Source organism: Carassius gibelio, chromosome B18, assembly GCF_023724105.1.
Source record: "Carassius gibelio isolate Cgi1373 ecotype wild population from Czech Republic chromosome B18, carGib1.2-hapl.c, whole genome shotgun sequence".
NCBI lineage: Eukaryota > Metazoa > Chordata > Actinopteri > Cypriniformes > Cyprinidae > Carassius > Carassius gibelio.
In genome coordinates, this window is record NC_068413.1 from 16,271,271 (window position 1) to 16,290,030 (window position 18,760).

Consider the following 18,760-nt stretch of genomic DNA (forward strand, 5'->3'; position numbering starts at 1 on the left):
GGTTTAATGTATTTACTCCTATTCCTTCAGTCAAGCGTGCACACGATCAGGGATGGCTTTCTGGAGTCGAGCGATGCTAATCTGCTGATTCTTCTGTCACGCATCACACTCTCTTGCTTCCCATAATAAAATAATGCACTCGAATCAATATTTGATTTCCACTGATTTATTTACGCAGTGAGCGGTCATGTAATACACAGGATAATGTAGAGTCCGCTCTGATTTGGGCTCTTATATCAGCCTGTCTGGGTTTAGTGCACATGATCCGGACACGTTCAGTAGCAGCGGACACAAGACTCCATCTCTCAGGTATGACATTTTCTGCTTTTATTAAAAGACCACACACACACACTTGAGAAAACACAACAGGCCCAAAGTACTGAATGAAACTTTAATAAAATTAACGAACAGAGACACCTAAATGATAAACGCTTCACTAAATTGATTGTGGATCGGTGCTGGCTTCTTCATCTGGAGGCTCAGGACTAGCACATGAAGACGTGAGTGTGTGAGCGTGACTGAACTCGATTCACTCAGGTGGAGTGAAACACACACACACACACACACTCTGATGTATGTATAGCTCTGTACAGATGTGTGATGCTCTCGTTTAGTGGATCCGCGTCAGCTCCTCCACGATTTTAATAACCTCGTCCACCGTCGCCTCACGCTTCATCCCGCTGCCGTCATCCATCTGCAGCACACACACACACACACACACACACACACACACACACACACACACACAGGAGGGAATGAAGACAGATGTAGTTTACACAAGCACACTCCAGGATGGAGAACCGACAGCACCGTGTGCATCTCACATCAGCGTGTGCTGCAGAACCAGCTGTGTAGCGGGAGGGCTATAAAACACTGCAGCGATCGCATCACTTCCTGTCTACAGACCCCTTCATCCGCACAGATGCACAGATGTTCATATTTAAGAGTCAGAACTCCGCAGGTCAGAGCATTATAGACCGGTAACTTTCATAGTTTTATATAAGGACAAGATTTTTCTACTCCGCTTCTGCAAAATGAAGAACTCTTTGAAAATCAAGACCCATATGTGATTGTCACAGACTCAAACACCATCTTCACTGCTATGACATGGAGCACACCTATAATATCCCACAATCCTCAATTATATTGAAGTTGAGCTGAAAGGTGTCTGAATACTGCTGTTTGCGTGCGGAGGTAGTTTTTCCAAACATCACGGTATACTATGAGAGACGACTGGCGTCATCAGGAGGATTCTGAGTGAACACATGATCACCTGCAGCGTGCTGACCACCTCCTGCATCTTCGCTCGCCCCAGATCCAGGAAGCTCTCGATCAGATCTCCATCAATGAACCCTGTGGCCTGCTCAGTCTTACGCTCGGTGTGGAACGACCTCCAGGTGGCGCTAGTCAAGAACAACAACAACACAGAGTCCCTGCCAGAGTTCATACTAACTCACTCACACACACACACACAGACAGAGACACTCACTTACACTCTCTCTCTCTCTCTCTCTCTCTCTCACACACACAGTCTCTCTCTCTCTCTTACACACACACACACTCTCTCTCTCTCTCTCTCTCTTACACACACAGTCTCTCTCTCTCTCTCTTACACACACAGTCTCTCTCTCTCTCTATCTCTCTCACACACACACACAAACTCTCTCTCTATCTCTCTCACACACACACACACACACACTCTCTCTCTCTCAGCTGCTGAAGGATATAAGCTGTGCTCGATCTTGCCGACGCTCTTGATGACTTTGTTGAGTCGGTTCTGTAGATCCAGCAGTAAACTGTACCAGCTCTCTGACAGTGACGTCACCAGACCTCAAACACACAACAAACCATCATCAAAACTCACATTTACTCACACAACACACACAGTAATGACATCACAGTTCATCTGGAAGTTCAACTGAATCTCTCTGAAATCTAACAGTGTGTGGAAACGACACGTGACGTGAAGAAAGCCATCTTGTCCATGTTAATCAGTTTTTGTCCAAACTAACTGCAATGCTAACGCTCAACATTTCTAATTAAGAAACGGTTTCTATGTCTGCGATGTTGTTACAAACTACGACAGTGAAAATCTCAGGTGATCCTGTGCTTTACTCAACATTAAACGTGTTTAAAGTGCGTTTGAATATAATTTAGCGTGAGCTTATAGCTAGAGCCGGGACCAATGGTTTTTTTGGACCGATACCGATATAAGAGTAAATACAAAAAAGAGGCTATTATCTTAATCTCCAATCTGTTATGTATTATTTGTAACGCTGCGTTACAATGTGCTATAATATGACACTAGTGATGCAATTTACACTATTTAAGAGAGAAACAGGTGAATAAAGTTAATGCTTAATGTATTGATATTATTTCAAGACCTAAAGCATTTTTGCTCATTTATGTGGGCCGTTCCAAGCATGGTCACAATGTGTTCATATATACATATTTTCAAATAAAATAATGGTGTTATGAATTAAAAATAATCAGATTTTGGAGTTTGACAAAGAACACATTGCAACCCTGCACTCGAGGAGCTCTCTCTAACGCCATCCTCCGGGATCAGTACATCGGTCCACCGGTTTAACCGCCGGTAACTCCTGAACACGAGCGGCTACAGACACTGGGTCTCAGTCGAAAGAGGGTCTCCAGACGCACAATCACTTCAAGAGGTTAAAGAGATGTGGCCGTTTAAAGCCTCAATGGTTTTATTTAAGCTTTAAAGCGTTTCATCCAGGTCACCATGAGCAAACAATGGAGCGCGATCTGCTGGACAAACCAAGTAATTACACCATTTAATCTGCATTATATGTTCGGTTTAAAAAAATTAAAATAATTATATATATATATATGCTGCAAATCGCTGGAATATTCGCAAATACCGATATATCAGCGACAGGCTCATGTCAGCCGATACGATACTGAAAGCAAAAACAGATAGTTTACATCAGATCTTGAGAATAAATTAAAGCAAACATGTGTATTTCATTAAAAAGATTGTATGAGTCACTCATTATGTACATTTAATAGTTAAAAAGGCTTTATTTATGAATTAGATTGTAAACTTATCCATTTTGTTGCGAGTGCAAGCATTCTTCATAACGAGTCTGATACGAGCGTGAAACGGCTCCACAGCTAAACTCTGCTTCACCTCACTCCTGACAAACTGCTCTCAATAGCACTGGATTTGGACATCGCTCCCTCTGTGTCCTCACAGACCGGTTCAGTGCGAGTGTTCAGACAGAAGCTCACCGATCATGCCGTTGACCGTGCCGAACAGCACCGAGCCCTGTGTGGGAGTCGAGCTCTCGCCCAGATTCTGCAGCACCAGAGATCCGTGTGAGAACACATTGACGAACTCTCCCAGGTGGAACAGACCCACCTCCTGCAGGTGCTGTCGCTCCTCGTCTGTCGTCGCCGCGCTGGAGGACACACAACCATCAGTCGCTTCCCTTAGAGGGTTCGTCCACACAATAAAAATAGCCCACGATTGACTCACCCTCAAGGCATCCTAGGTAGGGCTGAAATGATTAGTCGACATTATCGACAGATATGTGTTGTCGAGTAGTCGTTAGATTTATTTTGACCTAATTTAGAGCCTGCAAACACAACTGAGACTGTACAAGACTTATTCAGCCCTCGATGCAATTCAAGAGAAGAAGAGATACAGCACTGTTCAGAGAAACGCACACGAAACGAACGCGTTTGGATATGAAAATATATGACACGCACTTTCCTCTCAACAACGAGAAAGAAAAAGAAAAACCGGCAGTGTGAAAGCAGCAGTTAAAAAAGCATCTTCTTACAGCGATGCGGATGTGTGCACGAGCTCAGTAGAGCAGCCACATCACGTCTGGAGTATTTTACACAACACCTTAAATCAAGCAGCTTTACGATATTAAACATTATTATTAAATATTAGATTAAAGTGATAGTTTGGTTTGCAGAGATCAAAGCTCAGTCTAGCTCAGGACTGTTTTGATGATCATAACCCAGTAAAGTATTTTAAGAGAGGTTACTCTACCAGTCCAAAGCTTTCAGATAACGTTAAGATTTGTTATGTATTTCTTTAAGAAGTCTCTTCTGCTCACCAAGCCTGCAGTTATTTCATCCTAAATACAACAAAAGCAGTAATATTGTGCAGTATTTTTATGATTTACTTACATCCAGCTGTTTTCAACACCATAATAATAATAATAATAATATTAATGTTTTTGGAGCAGTAAATCAGTGTATTAGAATGATTTCTGAAGGATCATGTGACAGAAGTAATGATGCTAGAAATTCAGCCTTGAAATCAACATTTTTTTATATATTCAAATTAAAAAAAATATCAATTAATTGTTCTAATAATCATTAGATTAATTATGAAAATAACTGTCAGTTGCAGCCCTAATCCTAGGTGTGTTTGACTTTCTTCTTTTAGAATCAGAGTTATATTTAAACCCCCCTGGCTCTTCTGAGCTTTATAACGGCAGCGAATGGCTTTTATTGTTCAGGAGTCAGTGCAGATGGTCAAACAGCTTTACAGTATTAAACAGGGAAAGTGTTCTCTGGTCAGTTTAACTCTAGACGCAGCAAAGTCAGATGAGTTGCAGATCTGGTGAGTACAGGCTAGTCTCACAAGAACCAGAATATGTTTACGGAAGCAAAGGAAGAAAAGTTATCTTACTTTAGCAAAGGAACCTTTCTCCTCTGTTTATATCTAAATCCTCCTACATTTTTCTCTAGATATTCTTATTTTGTGCTTTAATTCATTCCCAGTGTATTGTTTTGCTATCGTTTATTCTGGAATGATGCGCTTTATTAGACTGATGCAAAATAACAGTCATCATCATTATATCATTATAAAACTTGGAAGAGCCAGGACATTTATAAATATAACTCAGATTCATGCCATCATATACACCTAAGATGGCTTGAGGGGAGTCAATCATGGGGTACTTATAATTTTTGGGTGAACTGTACCTTTAAGACACATACAGGTCAGTTTCAATTCAAGCAGCTTTCTGCCGCTCAGCTCGATGAAACGGAGACATCTAACGGATGTGAAATCTTTCCCCCACATTCACAATTCATGATCACGTCGATTGAACCAGGATTTTAACTGATCATGAGTAAATCTAGAACCTGCCAATCACATCAACTGATCGATCACTTCACCCCTCGGTCCGTTACCTGTCCTTCTGGCAGACGAACAGGTTGAAAGCGTTCTCCGCTCCGAGGAAGTTGTCATCATCCAGGATTTCAACAGCACTCATCCAGTTAGGATTGAAGTCACGAGCAATCTAAGGAAGCGAAAACAGTGACAGGAAATTAAGAACCACAACTCCTTTCTTACAAGAAATCCCAAAATGCCGAGTGGCAGCCGTCACCTCCTCGAAGCTGCCCTCCATCTGTTTGTAGGCCAGCAGCAGCACGGAGCGCATCAGGTCTCCCACCAGGATGAAGTCTCCTTTAGTCTTCAGATACAGGGCCATGATGTTATTATAGTGATTGCACTCGGTCCTCAGCTCCTTCTCTGCCGTCCACTCGTACAGACGCACCTGTGGAGACACACACGTCAGCGCCGCACAGGAAACACCTCACACTGAACAGCATGATGGGAGGAAACTCACGGTGCTGTTGATGCTGGCCAGCAGTTTACCACTAAACTCCACCATGGAGTAAACCGCACCTTTAACCTCCTTCTCTGCCACCGTCTGCAGTTTGCCTGGAAACACAGAACACCAGGAACGATCCAAGATTTAACACACACTAGCATCGAACAAATATACAACTTTTGTCACTTTATTTCTGAATGGAAATTCATTTTGTTTTGTGGGACATCAGCAGTTTTATTTTATTCTGAAATGGTCAACGCATGAAGAGACTTCTTAAGGCCGAAGTGACGTGTGCATACAGCTGCACTAATGAAGAAACCTGCATCACACACACTGAGGCGTACACCTCAACACCGAAGTAAACTCTGGACTTCATTCATTACTGAAACAGTCACAATATTTGTAGGAACAGTTTGTACTTTGAGCAACATGTAATGACTGTGGAAATAACGAGGAGTGTGTCTGGCGGTTACCGTCTGTGTAGTGAAAGACGATGATGCGGCCCTGTTTAGGCTCCGCCTCCTCCGGATACACCATGGCCGTGCCGACGATGAAGTAGACCGCAGGATCTCTGCCCAGCTTACAGGACACCATACTCAGTGCATACTCATTCTGCAGGAACTGATGCGCGTGCAGCACTGCAGAGAGACAGAGCGTCAGCACACACACACACACACACACACACTCCAGCTGACGGCTCACACTCACCCTCAAACGTGTGCTGATCCACCACCAGCAGACTGTGCACCTCCACCTCCTCTCCGAACGACGTCTCATGAGGAGAAGTGCTGCTGGGAAACAGCTTACTGGAGCTGACACTGCTGGAGAGCGCCTGAGAACACACACACACACACACACACACACACATTAATACACAACACTGGTAACACACGCATAAACTCACATACAGTCTCACACACACACACACACTCTCTCCCACTTACGCTTTCACACACTCCCTCCCACTCACAAACACAAACTCTCCCACTCTCTTACACTCACTCTCTCCCAAACTCACTCATTCTCACTCACACTCTCCCAGTTATGCTTTCACACTCACTCACACTCACTCCCACTCACTCCCTCCACTCACACAAACCCAAACTCACGCTCTCCCACGCTAACTCGCCCATGCTCACACAAGGGGTTAAAGAAGAAAAGCATGCAATGACTGTGACAACTCTAACATTTGAAAGGATACTATGGCAAAGTTATTGCTTTCTTTATTCTACTGATTTTCTTTTTCATGAATATATGATTGACCTGAAGAATGAAAGCTGTATCCTACACTTGTAAACTCATGAGCTACAGTGCATCACCACTTATTAACACTAGGGGTGTAACAATACACTGAGCTCATGAGATGAGACAAAGTACAGATCCTTGGTTCACTAGAATGGGGCAATATTTTAATACTGTTTTTAAGAAGTTTTCAATAAAATGTTTGTCTTTTTATTACAAAAAGTAAAACAATGCAGTTGTATTTAGCGCCAACGGCTTGGTGACGTTCACTTTACAGCTTGATTAAACAATGTTTAAATCCATTACATCTTTATATCTGGCCAGGTGCAGAAACATTTATTAATTTTACAATACAATGTCTTATTTAGACATAGGTTGGTATATCTGCGGTGTTGGCAAAAGGTTTATAAATGATTTAGGTTACAAATCTAGTGATATAAAGCACACAGTATTTCCAGATTACATTAACCAATTAAAATTCACAGCGTATACAGAGGAAGAGTTTCGCCCCTTTCACACACACAGTCTTCACTGGTAAAGTTACCATTAATAGATCATGTGTGAACAGGACCTTTTCAGAAATCCATGTAAATATGTTTTGGCAACATCATTCTGATGGAGATGACATGATTACTCGGAGCTGTTTACAAAGCTGCGCTGCTTTATAGTGAGCTTTTCTGTGTAAATACACGCTGGATGGATATATTTGACCATTTCGCCTCACTGCTTTTTGTCGCGCTTCTCCATTTATCAGGGCTGCGACTCTGCGATTGAATACTATTATGTGTCTCGTGTTTATAGAAGCAAAACACTCTGACTGGCTACTAATGTTAGTTACTGTAAGTTAATGTCATACCATGCATGGACTCAAAAGTGATATCAATCAACAAGATTTTTTTTATTTGTATTTTTTTTGTAGGATTAAACGCTGCAAGCCGGAAATCCGGCACAGTGCCGGAGAACTTTAAGCCCTGCTCACACTCACTCCCACTATCTCACTCTATCTCACTCTCTTACACTCACTCTCCCCCACATACACTCACTCGCTCACTCCTTCACTTTCACACAAACACACTCAACACTCTTACCAACTCTCACAAACACACACACACACACACACACACACACACCTGTGTGCTGGCGCTGGCCCGCACGGCTGCTGTTGTCCCGCTGGTGTCCTGCATCTCTACTCTACTGGACAAAACTCCGAAACACTGAGAAACCTCCTGATAGCAGATCCGCCTGCAACGACACACACCATCACTCACTGAGTCTGATGGACATTAACTATCCTTACTTTAAAAGTAAATCAACAATTCTCATGTCATCTTACAAGAATGAGCTTAAATTAAATGCAACCACTCCAGTCAGCTTTTGCTCTCATAATTACACAGTCACCTGGCAGGAGTCTTCTTATAAATTAACTGTGATTAGCAATTAATGATCGACATCCGTGGTTAAGTGCACCGATAACTCTTTCCAGCCAAGCTAAGAGCTGCAGTCTGGATGTGTTCATGGGTCAGAGGTCACACACTCACTTGGGCGACTCGTAGAGAGGAACGGTTCTGATGTGGAGCTTCTGGATCTCGTCGATGGTGCCGATGGTCAGTGTGCTGTTGTTGGCCAGAGCCAGACTGTGACAGAAGGAAGAGGACATCAGCATCAGCTCCATCTGTGGCTCCAGACGTGTGTGTGATCTGTCTGGTGCTGTACCTGTCGGGGTATCCCTCGGAGTTGAGCGGGCACATGTAGTTGACCTCCTTCAGGTTAACGTTAGAGAAGACCAGTTTGTGGTTGCTGGAGTAGATGACGGTGGGCCGGTCGGAGCAGGCGAACACATTGGAGGTGGAGAGCGAGCGGAAGGTGCGCAGAACCGTGGGCTGAGTGCCCAGAGTCACCTTCTTACGCTCACTCAAAACACCTGCACACACACACACACACACAGAGCACATCAGACACATGTATTACTCCTCTAGAGTAAAAAAAGCTAGATCTGCCTGAAAAGCTTGAAGCAATATTTATTTTAGTTGTTCTACTGTATTTATTTGTGCAATTGCATGTAATTTGTTTATTTTTATTTTATTACAGTTTACTCGTCTTTAATGGCGTTTGAGCTATATTAGTTTTTGCTGTGGTATCGAATTAGAATCAAGAATTGGTAACATATGCTGGTATCACACCAATCTTTCCATTGCGTGGTGCAGCTCGGCTGGGTTTGTGTTTCCGCTGCAGTTCAGTTCAGCTTTACAGTGACCGTGACTAAACACATCACCCCAGCAAGCTGTCGCTGGATCTGCTTCTCGGCCAGAGAGGGACGTCTGCACTTCCTCTACAGACCACCAAACAGACATTTTTCGGTTGTTAAACAAAAGATGCGCTCGTTCAAAATAGCCGCCTTCTTTCAAAAGACACACGCTGTGATGATTTAAATCCAGCGGCTCTGGTGTCTTGTGTCTCAAGTTCAATGACGCAGGTATTGATCATTCTCTCTGGCCAGTCCGTGGTCAGCAGGGTTTACACGTCACACCTAATGTAAAGAACCTCAGTTAAGATGGTAGTGTAAAAAAAGACCAGCTACCAGATACAGTACCCAGTTGAAATCCCCCCAAAAGTGAACCAACCCGAATTGGACCATGCCGCACCATGCAGTGGAAATCACCTTTATATCACAGTTAATGGTTACATGGCTACATTTCGGTAGGATAATAAAAACCAGAAAAAGAAAAATAGAAGAATTCAAAAAGAAAAAAAATCCTTGAATCCTGCTTCAAAGATTTAACTCCTTAGAATGTGTTAAAAACATAGAAACATGTTTAAAAAGTAAACAGTCCACTAGATGTGTGTGTGTGTGTGTGTGTGTGTGTTGGTTCACCTGTCTGAATGTCCAGTCCGAAATAGAAAAGCGCCCCGTCTCCCAGCGCACACAGCAGGTAATGACTGCCCTCAAACGTGGTCATGAGGATGGAGCGAGGGATGATCTCTACAGGACACGATCAACGGTCAGTGAGAGACATGTGACAGGAAATGACACGTTCTTCAGTTCAGCAAACACATTCATGCTTCAGACACCTTTTCAGATTGATTCACCAAACGGCACCAAAACGACAGCACTGTGAATCTATAATCTTCTACAGGAAACCAAGTATTATTTAGATATGTTTACAGAATGCACATTTTAAGACTCACTAACACTAACTCTATCCAGCATTAACCTGAGCACAGCAGAAACACACTCGCACTGCACATTTCATGAACGTCTGACGCTCAGGCTTCTCCAGACACTTTCATTCATTAATCATACACAGCAACAGAAATAGATTTCAATGAATAGTGACAGTTAATTCAATTATTAATAAAAGCACAATCTACATAAGTGCCATTACCTTTATAAAGTGCATCTCAAGAGCTGTAGGAATAAGTGCTGCTCTGATACGCCTCACTGGGACTACAGGATATATAAAGTGTGCATTCCTCAAGCTACAGATATACGTGGAGATATTTTAAACACTCGAATTGATCATTTGAGACAAACAGCGACTGAAGCAGCGCGTTTCCCAGTGAGTGAACTCTAGTCAGTAATTTCTAGATAGGCGTCTTTGACCACAGCGACACGCTGAAAGAGGATCAGCTCCAGACTGAAGACTGTTTCAGAGCACAGGAACATGTCCCGCATCACACCAGACTCACCCTTCATCATTAGCCTGACTCTCAAAGACTTCAGCTTGAGTTTGGGAAAAGTGCTTTTTAAAAATTCTTATATAAAGGTGAATAAATAGAAATATTGTGCAAAGGAAAGAAAACGTGTTCTTCAAGCTTCCCTCTCGCTCTTTTTTACAGCACCTTTCTGTGAGTGAGAGTGTGTGAGTGTGTGTGTGAGAGAGAGTGAGTGTGTGAGTGTGTGTGTGTGAGAGTGAGTGTGTGAGAGAGAGTGTGTGAGAGAGAGTGTGTGAGAGAGAGTGTGAGAGTGAATGAGTGTGTGAGAGTGAGTGTGAGAGAGTGAGTGTGTGAGAGTGAGTGTGAGAGAGTGAGTGTGTGAGTGAGTGTGTGTGTGTGTGAGAGAGTGAGTGTGTGAGAGAGTGAGTGTGTGAGTGAATGAGTGTGTGAGTGAATGAGTGTGTGAGAGTGAGTGAGTGTGTGAGTGAATGAGTGTGTGAGAGTGAGTGTGTGAAAGTGTGTGAGTGTGAGTGCGAGTGAGTGAGTGAGAGCAAGTGAGGGAGTGTGTGAGAGCGAGTGAGTGCGAGCGAGTGAGTGAGTGAGTGAGTGAGTGAGTGAAAGTGTGTGAGTGAGTGTGTGAGAGTGAGTTAGTGACTGTGTGAGTGTGAGTGCGTGAGAGAGAGTGAGTGAGTGAAAGTGGAGTGAGTGAGTGTGTGAGTGAGTGTGTGAGAGCGAGTGAGTGCGTGAGAGCGAGTGAAAGAGTGAGTGCGTGAGTGTGAGTGAGTGCGTGAGTGTGAGTGCGTGAGAGAGTGAAAGAGTGAGTGTGTGAGTGAGTGTGTGAGTGTGAGTGCGTGAGAGTGAGTGGGTGTGTGAGTGAGTGGGTGTGTGAGAGTGAGTGTGTGAAAGTGTGTGAGTGTGAGTGCGAGTGAGTGAGTGAGAGCAAGTGAGGGAGTGTGTGAGAGCGAGTGAGTGCGAGCGAGTGAGTGAGTGAGTGAGTGAGTGAGTGAAAGTGTGTGAGTGAGTGTGTGAGAGTGAGTTAGTGACTGTGTGAGTGTGAGTGCGTGAGAGAGAGTGAGTGAGTGAAAGTGGAGTGAGTGAGTGTGTGAGTGAGTGTGTGAGAGCGAGTGAGTGCGTGAGAGCGAGTGAAAGAGTGAGTGCGTGAGTGTGAGTGAGTGCGTGAGTGTGAGTGCGTGAGAGAGTGAAAGAGTGAGTGTGTGAGTGAGTGTGTGAGTGTGAGTGCGTGAGAGTGAGTGGGTGTGTGAGTGAGTGGGTGTGTGAGTGAGAGTGAGTGAGTGTGTGAGAGTGAGTGAGTGAGTGAGTGTGTGAGAGCGAGTGAGTGCGTGAGAGCGAGTGAAAGAGTGAGTGCGTGAGAGCGAGTGAGTGCGTGAGAGTGAGTGGGTGTGTGAGTGAGTGGGTGTGTGAGTGTGAGTGAGAGAGTGTGTGTGAAAGTGAGTGTGTGAGAGTGAGTGGGTGAGAGTGAGTGAGAGAGTGTGTGTGTGTGAGTGAGAGAGTGTGTGTGTGTGAGTGAGAGAGTGTGTGTGTGTGAGTGAGAGAGTGTGTGTGTGTGAGTGAGAGAGTGTGTGTGTGTGAGTGAGAGAGTGTGTGTGTGTGAGTGAGTAAGAGTGAGTGAGAGTGAGTGAGTGAGTGAGTGTGTGAGAGTGAGTGGGTGAGTGGGTGAGGTGAGTGAGTGAGAGTGTGTGTGTGTGTGAGTGAGAGAGTGTGTGTGTGAGTGAGAGAGTGTGTGTGAGTGAGTAAGAGTGAGTGAGAGTAAGTGAGAGTGAGTGAGTGAGTCGGTGTGTGAGTGAGTGAGTGGGTGTGTGAGAGAGAGTGAGTGAGTGAGTGAAAGAGTGGAGTGAGTGTGTGTGTGTGAGAGTGAGTGAGTGTGTGAGAGTGAGTGGAAGAGTGGAGTGAGTGTGTGTGAGAGTGAGTGAGTGTGTGAGAGTGAGTGGAAGAGTGAGTGTGTGAGAGTGAAAGAGTGAGTGAGTGAGTGTGTGAGAGTGAGTGAGTGTGTGAGTGTGTATATCTCACCTCCGCCCAGCATCTCTTTGTGCAGCGGGCTGAAGCAGGGTAACTTGAGCAGGCGTGCTGAGATGTCGGTCCAGAGTCCCACAGCACAGATGCTGGATTCTCCTGCGCTCTCACCCAGAGGAGTGATGTCCAGACACGCCACCTCATGCTCCATCTCTGTAGAGCTGCACACACACACACACACTCCTCATCACAGCTGATCACAGCACTGATGCTTCGAGTGTACTGATACAGAAGCACTGTTTCAGACAGACTCTCAGTCCGTGCTCATTAGTGCTGGGGATGTATCATAATTACAGCAGCAGACCGCACTAGAGTCACTGAATCATTCACACAAGCAAGATGTTCAGAAACAATGACTCATTCAGGGTGCTTTCATTTATGAATATGGCACACATTTCCTTCAAGGAGTACATATGATTAGTTCATCTATTCCCTGAACACTAAACCCAAAGTATTCTGCTGTTATCAGCACTTTCTAGTGTCTGAGCTACAGAAACACTGCATGCTGCTCCAGCTGATTCTGCTTTGACTTCATCTGGAACGGGTTTCGTCACACAAAGGTCTTGTTTATTGAAGTGTTGCATTGATAATAAATCACACTCTCGGCCTATATCACCTGCAGCTCGATCACCACGACAGGATTTGTAGAATAAAATGTTTTCATCTTGCCTCTGAACGATGCATATTAACCCTTTAAGCCCTGAGGCCATGTTTTTCTGAGTGACTTGAGTAATTTGAAGACTGTAGCAAGGAGAGTCTAAATGTTTAAAAAATATTTCATAAGGGCATCTCCTGCTGAGAAATACTGATAAAGCTCAAAGAATAAAAAAAATCATATGGTCTTATTTGACATTCAAAATCTCTGGACCGAAATAAGGTAGGAGGAAGATTATTTTTTGATGATGTTCCTGTAGCAATGAGGGTTTATAGTTTATCGTCTGATAGATATCTTTCTATATTTTTATGGGGAAATATAATATTTGAATATTTTCATGCTGAGAAATAGGTCATAAAATCAGTGTGGTAAAGAGAAATTTTTGATGTCATTCTTATTTGATGTTCAATATCTCATGAAACAAATAAAATTAGGAGATTTGTTTTTTTTTGTGATGATTCCCACCATGTGTGCTGTTTGTTAATTAAACTGTGTTTGATATCATCATGAAGTAAACCAAGGTTACAGCATCTGGAGCTCAGGCAGCCCTTCTCTTAAATGACACCCATGTTGTGTTGATTCAGCAGATATTTCTAAGCTCTGAGCGCACACCTCGGTACGGGTACACTCGGTTTAGAGGAACTAGGCAGCACTGGTTAGGACTTAGGATCAAAGTATTCCTGAAAGATGGAGCAGTTCCCTCTTTGTCTGGAGAAGGTGTTGTTTATGGACCACAGCTGGTAAGTGTATTTTATTATTTAAGTTGGTGCGTTTAACATTTTCTGTAACTTATTACACAAAGGGAAACACTGTTTAGCTATTTAACTAGATGTTAGGGCTGTGTGTGTGTGTGTGTGTGTGTGTGAGAGAGAGAGTGAGTGAGTGTGTGTGTGTGAGAGAGAGTGAGTGAGTGAGTGTGTGCCGCTGTATGTGTGTGCATGTCTCGGTTTGTCTATGTCTCTCTCCGTGTGTGTGTGTGTGTGTGTGTGTGTGTGTGTGAGCGAGTACCTGATCTGTTTGAGTTCTCCTGTGAGGATCTGAAGGTAATACAGCACTCGACCCACAGCTAGAACCACCTGAGTGCTGTTGCAGGACGCCACGCTGATGTTCCTGCCCTGAGGCTCCTTCCACTCGCTCACCAGAGCCTTGCTGTCCTGAGTGACCAGCCTCACAGACACCGACGTGATCTGAACACACACACACACACACACGTGATCACCACCACAGAAGAGTACAGCTCAGGTGTGTGCGTCTCTGTGTGTGTGTGTGTGTTCACACGCACCTGTATGAGCTGCTGATGCGCTACATTCCCACAGAAGAACGTCTGCTGATTATCCACAAACCCCGGCAGCTCCGTCTCCTCCACCTCCTCTCCACTCAGCATCAGCACCCTGCACACACACACACACACAGATGACCGTAGTGATTAAGCGAGGTGTGTGTCAGCTCTAGACCAGAGTAAACTCAGGGCTTTCCATACATTGATTTATTTGAGGCAGGCCATCACAATATCAGAACTGACCGCCACAAACAGATTTTCCAAAATACTTTACCTAGTTGAATAAACGAACACTACAAGTTTCTAAATCAAAAATCACCGCGGATGATAATATATCACTGTAAGAAAATACTGGATGTCATTTTTATTCCATCTTGTGAGTAATTTGTGAGCTCAGCACTGCTTTGTATACAGCTGTTGAACCTCTAACAGCGCCTCCTGCTGGCAGAAACAATCTGCTTATTTCTATACGAGCGGTACACTGTTAGAAACACTGAAACCCAACACTTCTCACCTGGTCTGACCCACAAACGACAGAACCAGCATGTCATCAGTGTTTCTGCCCGACTCGGAGCGGAGAGGCCACAGACCTGCAAACACACACACACACACACACACACACACACAGTTTATTAGCAGATGTTTGTGTCAGAGCCCTGCTGATAAAGCAAGGAAGGAAGCAATATTTCTTCAGTTTGTGTCAGAAATGCTGTTGTCAAATGCACATGTAAGATGCAACCGGCTGAAGCGCTCATTTAATCTGATATTTGCTACAGAACAGCACAAAGTCACGCTACAAAATCCACTATCAGTCAGCGCTGCTCCACCCAAAAGAGCAAAAGATCACATTAGGTCACAGCGATCAATCTGTGGGTTAGGTCTGACAGGAAGTTCAGCTCTCAGCTGATGTCTGACATCAGTTTACTGAGGGTGAAGAGATCTGCAATGAGCTTCTATTTAAATTATTGTACTTAATTAACTTGCTAAACTGAAACACTCAATGCATAAAACTGGATGATTTTTTGGATGATGCTAATAATGTTATGAAGTTCAAATATTATTAAAGTAATTGGGGTGCCTTAATTGCACAAGTAACCGGACTGAAACATCAGCAGTGTTTGAACAGCAGGAAACCAGCACAGATATAGTGTGTATTCACAGCAGCACAGCTAGATGAACACGGAGAGCACGGAGAGCACGGAGCGCACCTTTGATGCCGGGCAGATCGATGCTGGCGTGCTCATGGATCCCGATGCCATTCCGGATGATCCGGAGAGAGCCTTCCTTAAACGCTCCGGAGCACGTCACCAGCTACAGGAACACACACACACACACACACGATGATGCACACAGCTTCTCTCCTCGTCTGACCTGCAGTGAAGCGCAGACGTCTCTCACCTGACCCTGTCCTTGTCTCTCCAGGTCCACCACACACATGTCCACTATCGGCCCCAGGTTAGTGAAGGTCTCCATTACAGCCACATACGAACCCTGGTCATTACTGTCCACATTCAGCTGCACACACACACACACACCACACTGGCCTTAACAAACATGTCATTATCACAGAACAATAATCAATCTGTGAGAATACCAACCTTAACTAGTTGAGAATCTCCAAGTCTGGAGCCCACAAACACCACACCGTTGTCCAGATACGTCAGACACTCGGCGATGGAGGTCTAGTGACACACACACACACACACACAGCTGAAAACTGATCTGCACGGTCACTTCTTCATGAGCCTAATGTTCTGGGGTTATGCAGAAAAATCAGCTTTCAACTCATTTCAGACACTAACTTTCACTCCATTCTAGAGCAGCAGCTCAATGATATTTAAAGAGAAATGGACTGAAACAGCCTGTTTCTGCTTCCACTCCATATAGGCATGATCAAACTGATATAATGAATGATCTGTGGGGTATTTTGAGCTGAAACTTCACAAACACCTGAGATATAATACATCTTGGAAAAAGGGCCATAATAGGTGTCCTGTAAAAGAACATTAGGCGTGAGCTTCCTCTGAGAGGAGCGTGGTGTAGAGTAGAGTAATGTAGAGTAAAGTATGTGTGACGCACCTCTCCCAGCAGCTCCACCCGCAGGTCTTTGAGCACCACAGCTCCGTCCATCAGCTCCTCTTTCTCCAACAGCAGCATGAAGAGTCGTCCCTCCATGTCTCCCAGCAGGTACCGCGAGCCGTTCGGATCCACGCGGTTGTGACACACGATGGTGCTTTGCTGTGATGTTTGAAACACGCTTTAATCAAGGAGAACATGAGAATACACAGCCCACAGCATAACACCACAGCAGGACATGAGCAGGTGCGTTCACCTTGATAGTTGGAGGAGCGATGGCTAAGTATTTGTCTCCGTTGTGATAAGTGATGGACTCCTGTCCGATGATTATAGCTCCTCCAAACGGCTCTGGGACTGAATATAGAAGAACACACAACATTTCACAACAATGACTCGAAGCAGCATGTCTTCAACTTCAGGAACATCAGAACAGTCCAGTGAGGGTTATGCTAACCTTAAAAGCCTGTGAGAATGAATTAACAAACATTTAAATAAAAGAGCTCAACAGATCGGTCAGTAAGCGTCCCCTCACCTGGGATGACCATCGATGCTTCAGCTTCCACGTTCTCCTGCTTCCAGGGTCCTTTGTTGAACTCCTTCTCTCTGAGAGAAACCTCGTATGTCTTGACGTGCCGACCCTGAGGATCCTGCACACACACACACACACACACACACAGAGCTACATGAGCAGACTGGACACTCGCTCTCAAACACAAGGCTCATGAAGATCCATACCTGATATATGAAGCAGACGGTGGGCGCCTGGCAGCCGTACAGGAACTGGACGTCTATGACCTGCAGCTCCTCCAGACGAATGTTGAAGGCTTTGAGCTCGCGGTTATCACGGTCCAGAGGAATGACCTTAAACAGCCCATCGTACAGCCGCAAGCCGATCATACGACACTCCGGATCCACGATCCCGATGATCCCGGTCTCAGACGGACGGCCGATCCGATCCTGACACAGACGCAGCGGTCAGACGAGGCCGAGGCCGTATGATGCAGTGTGTTTGGACAGGTGTGTGTGTTACCTGCACGTTTCCGTGAGCGCGGGTGATGATGTCGATGCTGTCTCCGTTCTGCTTGTACTCCAGGATACAGGCGTTGTATTTAGCGGTCAGAATGAACAGAAGATCTTTGCTCTCACCCTTCACATAAAGCAAACGGACAGCTTTTAATAACAGTATGCAAATCAGACACGTGTTGACATGCTGCAGATATCTGTGAATAACTGCAGTGCTCTGACAGACACAGTCTCGACTCTACCGGTGTTTCTGCACTGATACCAAACACATCTCACATTTATCATCTAGGACAAGAGAATTGTTTTAACAATGACAATATCCAATAAGTCCCTCGTGCACACTTTCCCAAACACCTACTGAAGGTTGTGGTTTCATATTTAAAGTACAATTTGATAAAAAAGCAAAACCTCAACCAATGATTTCTGATCCGTTCTGCTCTGTCTCACACACCTTGGGTCTGAAGAGCTCCATGACCGCGATCTTGCCGTACATGCCGACCTCTTTGACCGGCCTCAGACCCTCAGCAGTGACCACATAGATCTCCAGACGCGTGTTCTTGGCGATCAGCAGGTTCAGATCCTCCGCAGATGTGAAGTGACCTGCAGACAGACAACACACCGACATGAACACCACACACACCAGCTAACACTCCTCGCTAGCGCTGCTCTGATGCTAGTCAGTGTCCTCCAGCGTGTTTCTGACGGACAGCGGTCACACAGGTGTGTTTACCTGCAGCATCACGCGGGTATGAACACACACTCGTGACACGAGCAGCACACCTAAACTAAAGTTTGTCACATATTCACCGAAGCGTCACAGACACGCCAACGGATCCATATCGATTAAAATAACACAGAATCGGTGGGTCGGTCGGTGTTACAGACACACGCGGACGGATCTAAACCTTCTTTATAGTCTATGATCGAAACACGACAGTGACGCCCGATCGGTGTTTCTCCGCGGAGGCCCGAAGCGCGGGAGATAAACAACTCTCACCCGTGACGCAGGCGTTCACCGCCGTCGGCTTCTGCGCCGTCACAACGTAGTTGTAGGACATGGCGTTCACTTAAATCACCCGAACAGCCAGAAACGGTGTGAAAGGAGGAGAAACGGTGTTTAGAGCGAGATAAGTAGCATGAATCCGCTGAAGATCGCTCGGATCAACAGCGCAGCGTCCGTGAGTCTGCGCGAGA

The 18,760-nt window shown here is 44.9% G+C and overlaps 1 protein-coding gene across 1 annotated transcript; it reads right to left on the bottom strand.

Annotated features, from left to right (window-relative positions):
- Positions 1-305: 305 nt before the first annotated feature.
- LOC127977319 (DNA damage-binding protein 1) lies at positions 306-18,760 on the bottom strand. The gene is made up of 26 exons (XM_052582168.1): positions 18,564-18,760; positions 18,018-18,166; positions 17,574-17,690; positions 17,279-17,500; positions 17,076-17,190; positions 16,800-16,897; positions 16,547-16,705; positions 16,066-16,149; positions 15,866-15,982; positions 15,676-15,778; positions 14,982-15,057; positions 14,471-14,579; positions 14,197-14,375; positions 12,531-12,694; positions 9,721-9,828; positions 8,562-8,769; positions 8,387-8,482; positions 7,979-8,090; positions 6,315-6,438; positions 6,080-6,244; positions 5,622-5,716; positions 5,379-5,549; positions 5,182-5,291; positions 3,256-3,425; positions 1,274-1,830; positions 306-694 (listed from the first exon to the last, which is right to left on the bottom strand). The coding sequence occupies exons 1-25, from the start codon at positions 18,622-18,624 to the stop codon at positions 1,610-1,612; spliced, it is 3,333 nt and encodes a 1,110-aa protein (XP_052438128.1). The 5' UTR covers positions 18,625-18,760; the 3' UTR covers positions 306-694; positions 1,274-1,609.

Excerpts from the sequence above, each read along its gene's own strand:
- LOC127977319 (XM_052582168.1), bottom strand. The coding sequence starts at position 18,624 with ATGTCCTACAACTACGTTGTGACGGCGCAGAAGCCGACGGCGGTGAAC. Across the intron at positions 17,191-17,278 it reads CCGTCTGCTTCATATATCAG|GATCCTCAGGGTCGGCACGT; the intron begins GTATGGATCTTC and ends GTGTGTGTGCAG. Across the intron at positions 15,983-16,065 it reads GAGATTCTCAACTAGTTAAG|CTGAATGTGGACAGTAATGA; the intron begins GTTGGTATTCTC and ends GTGTGTGTGCAG.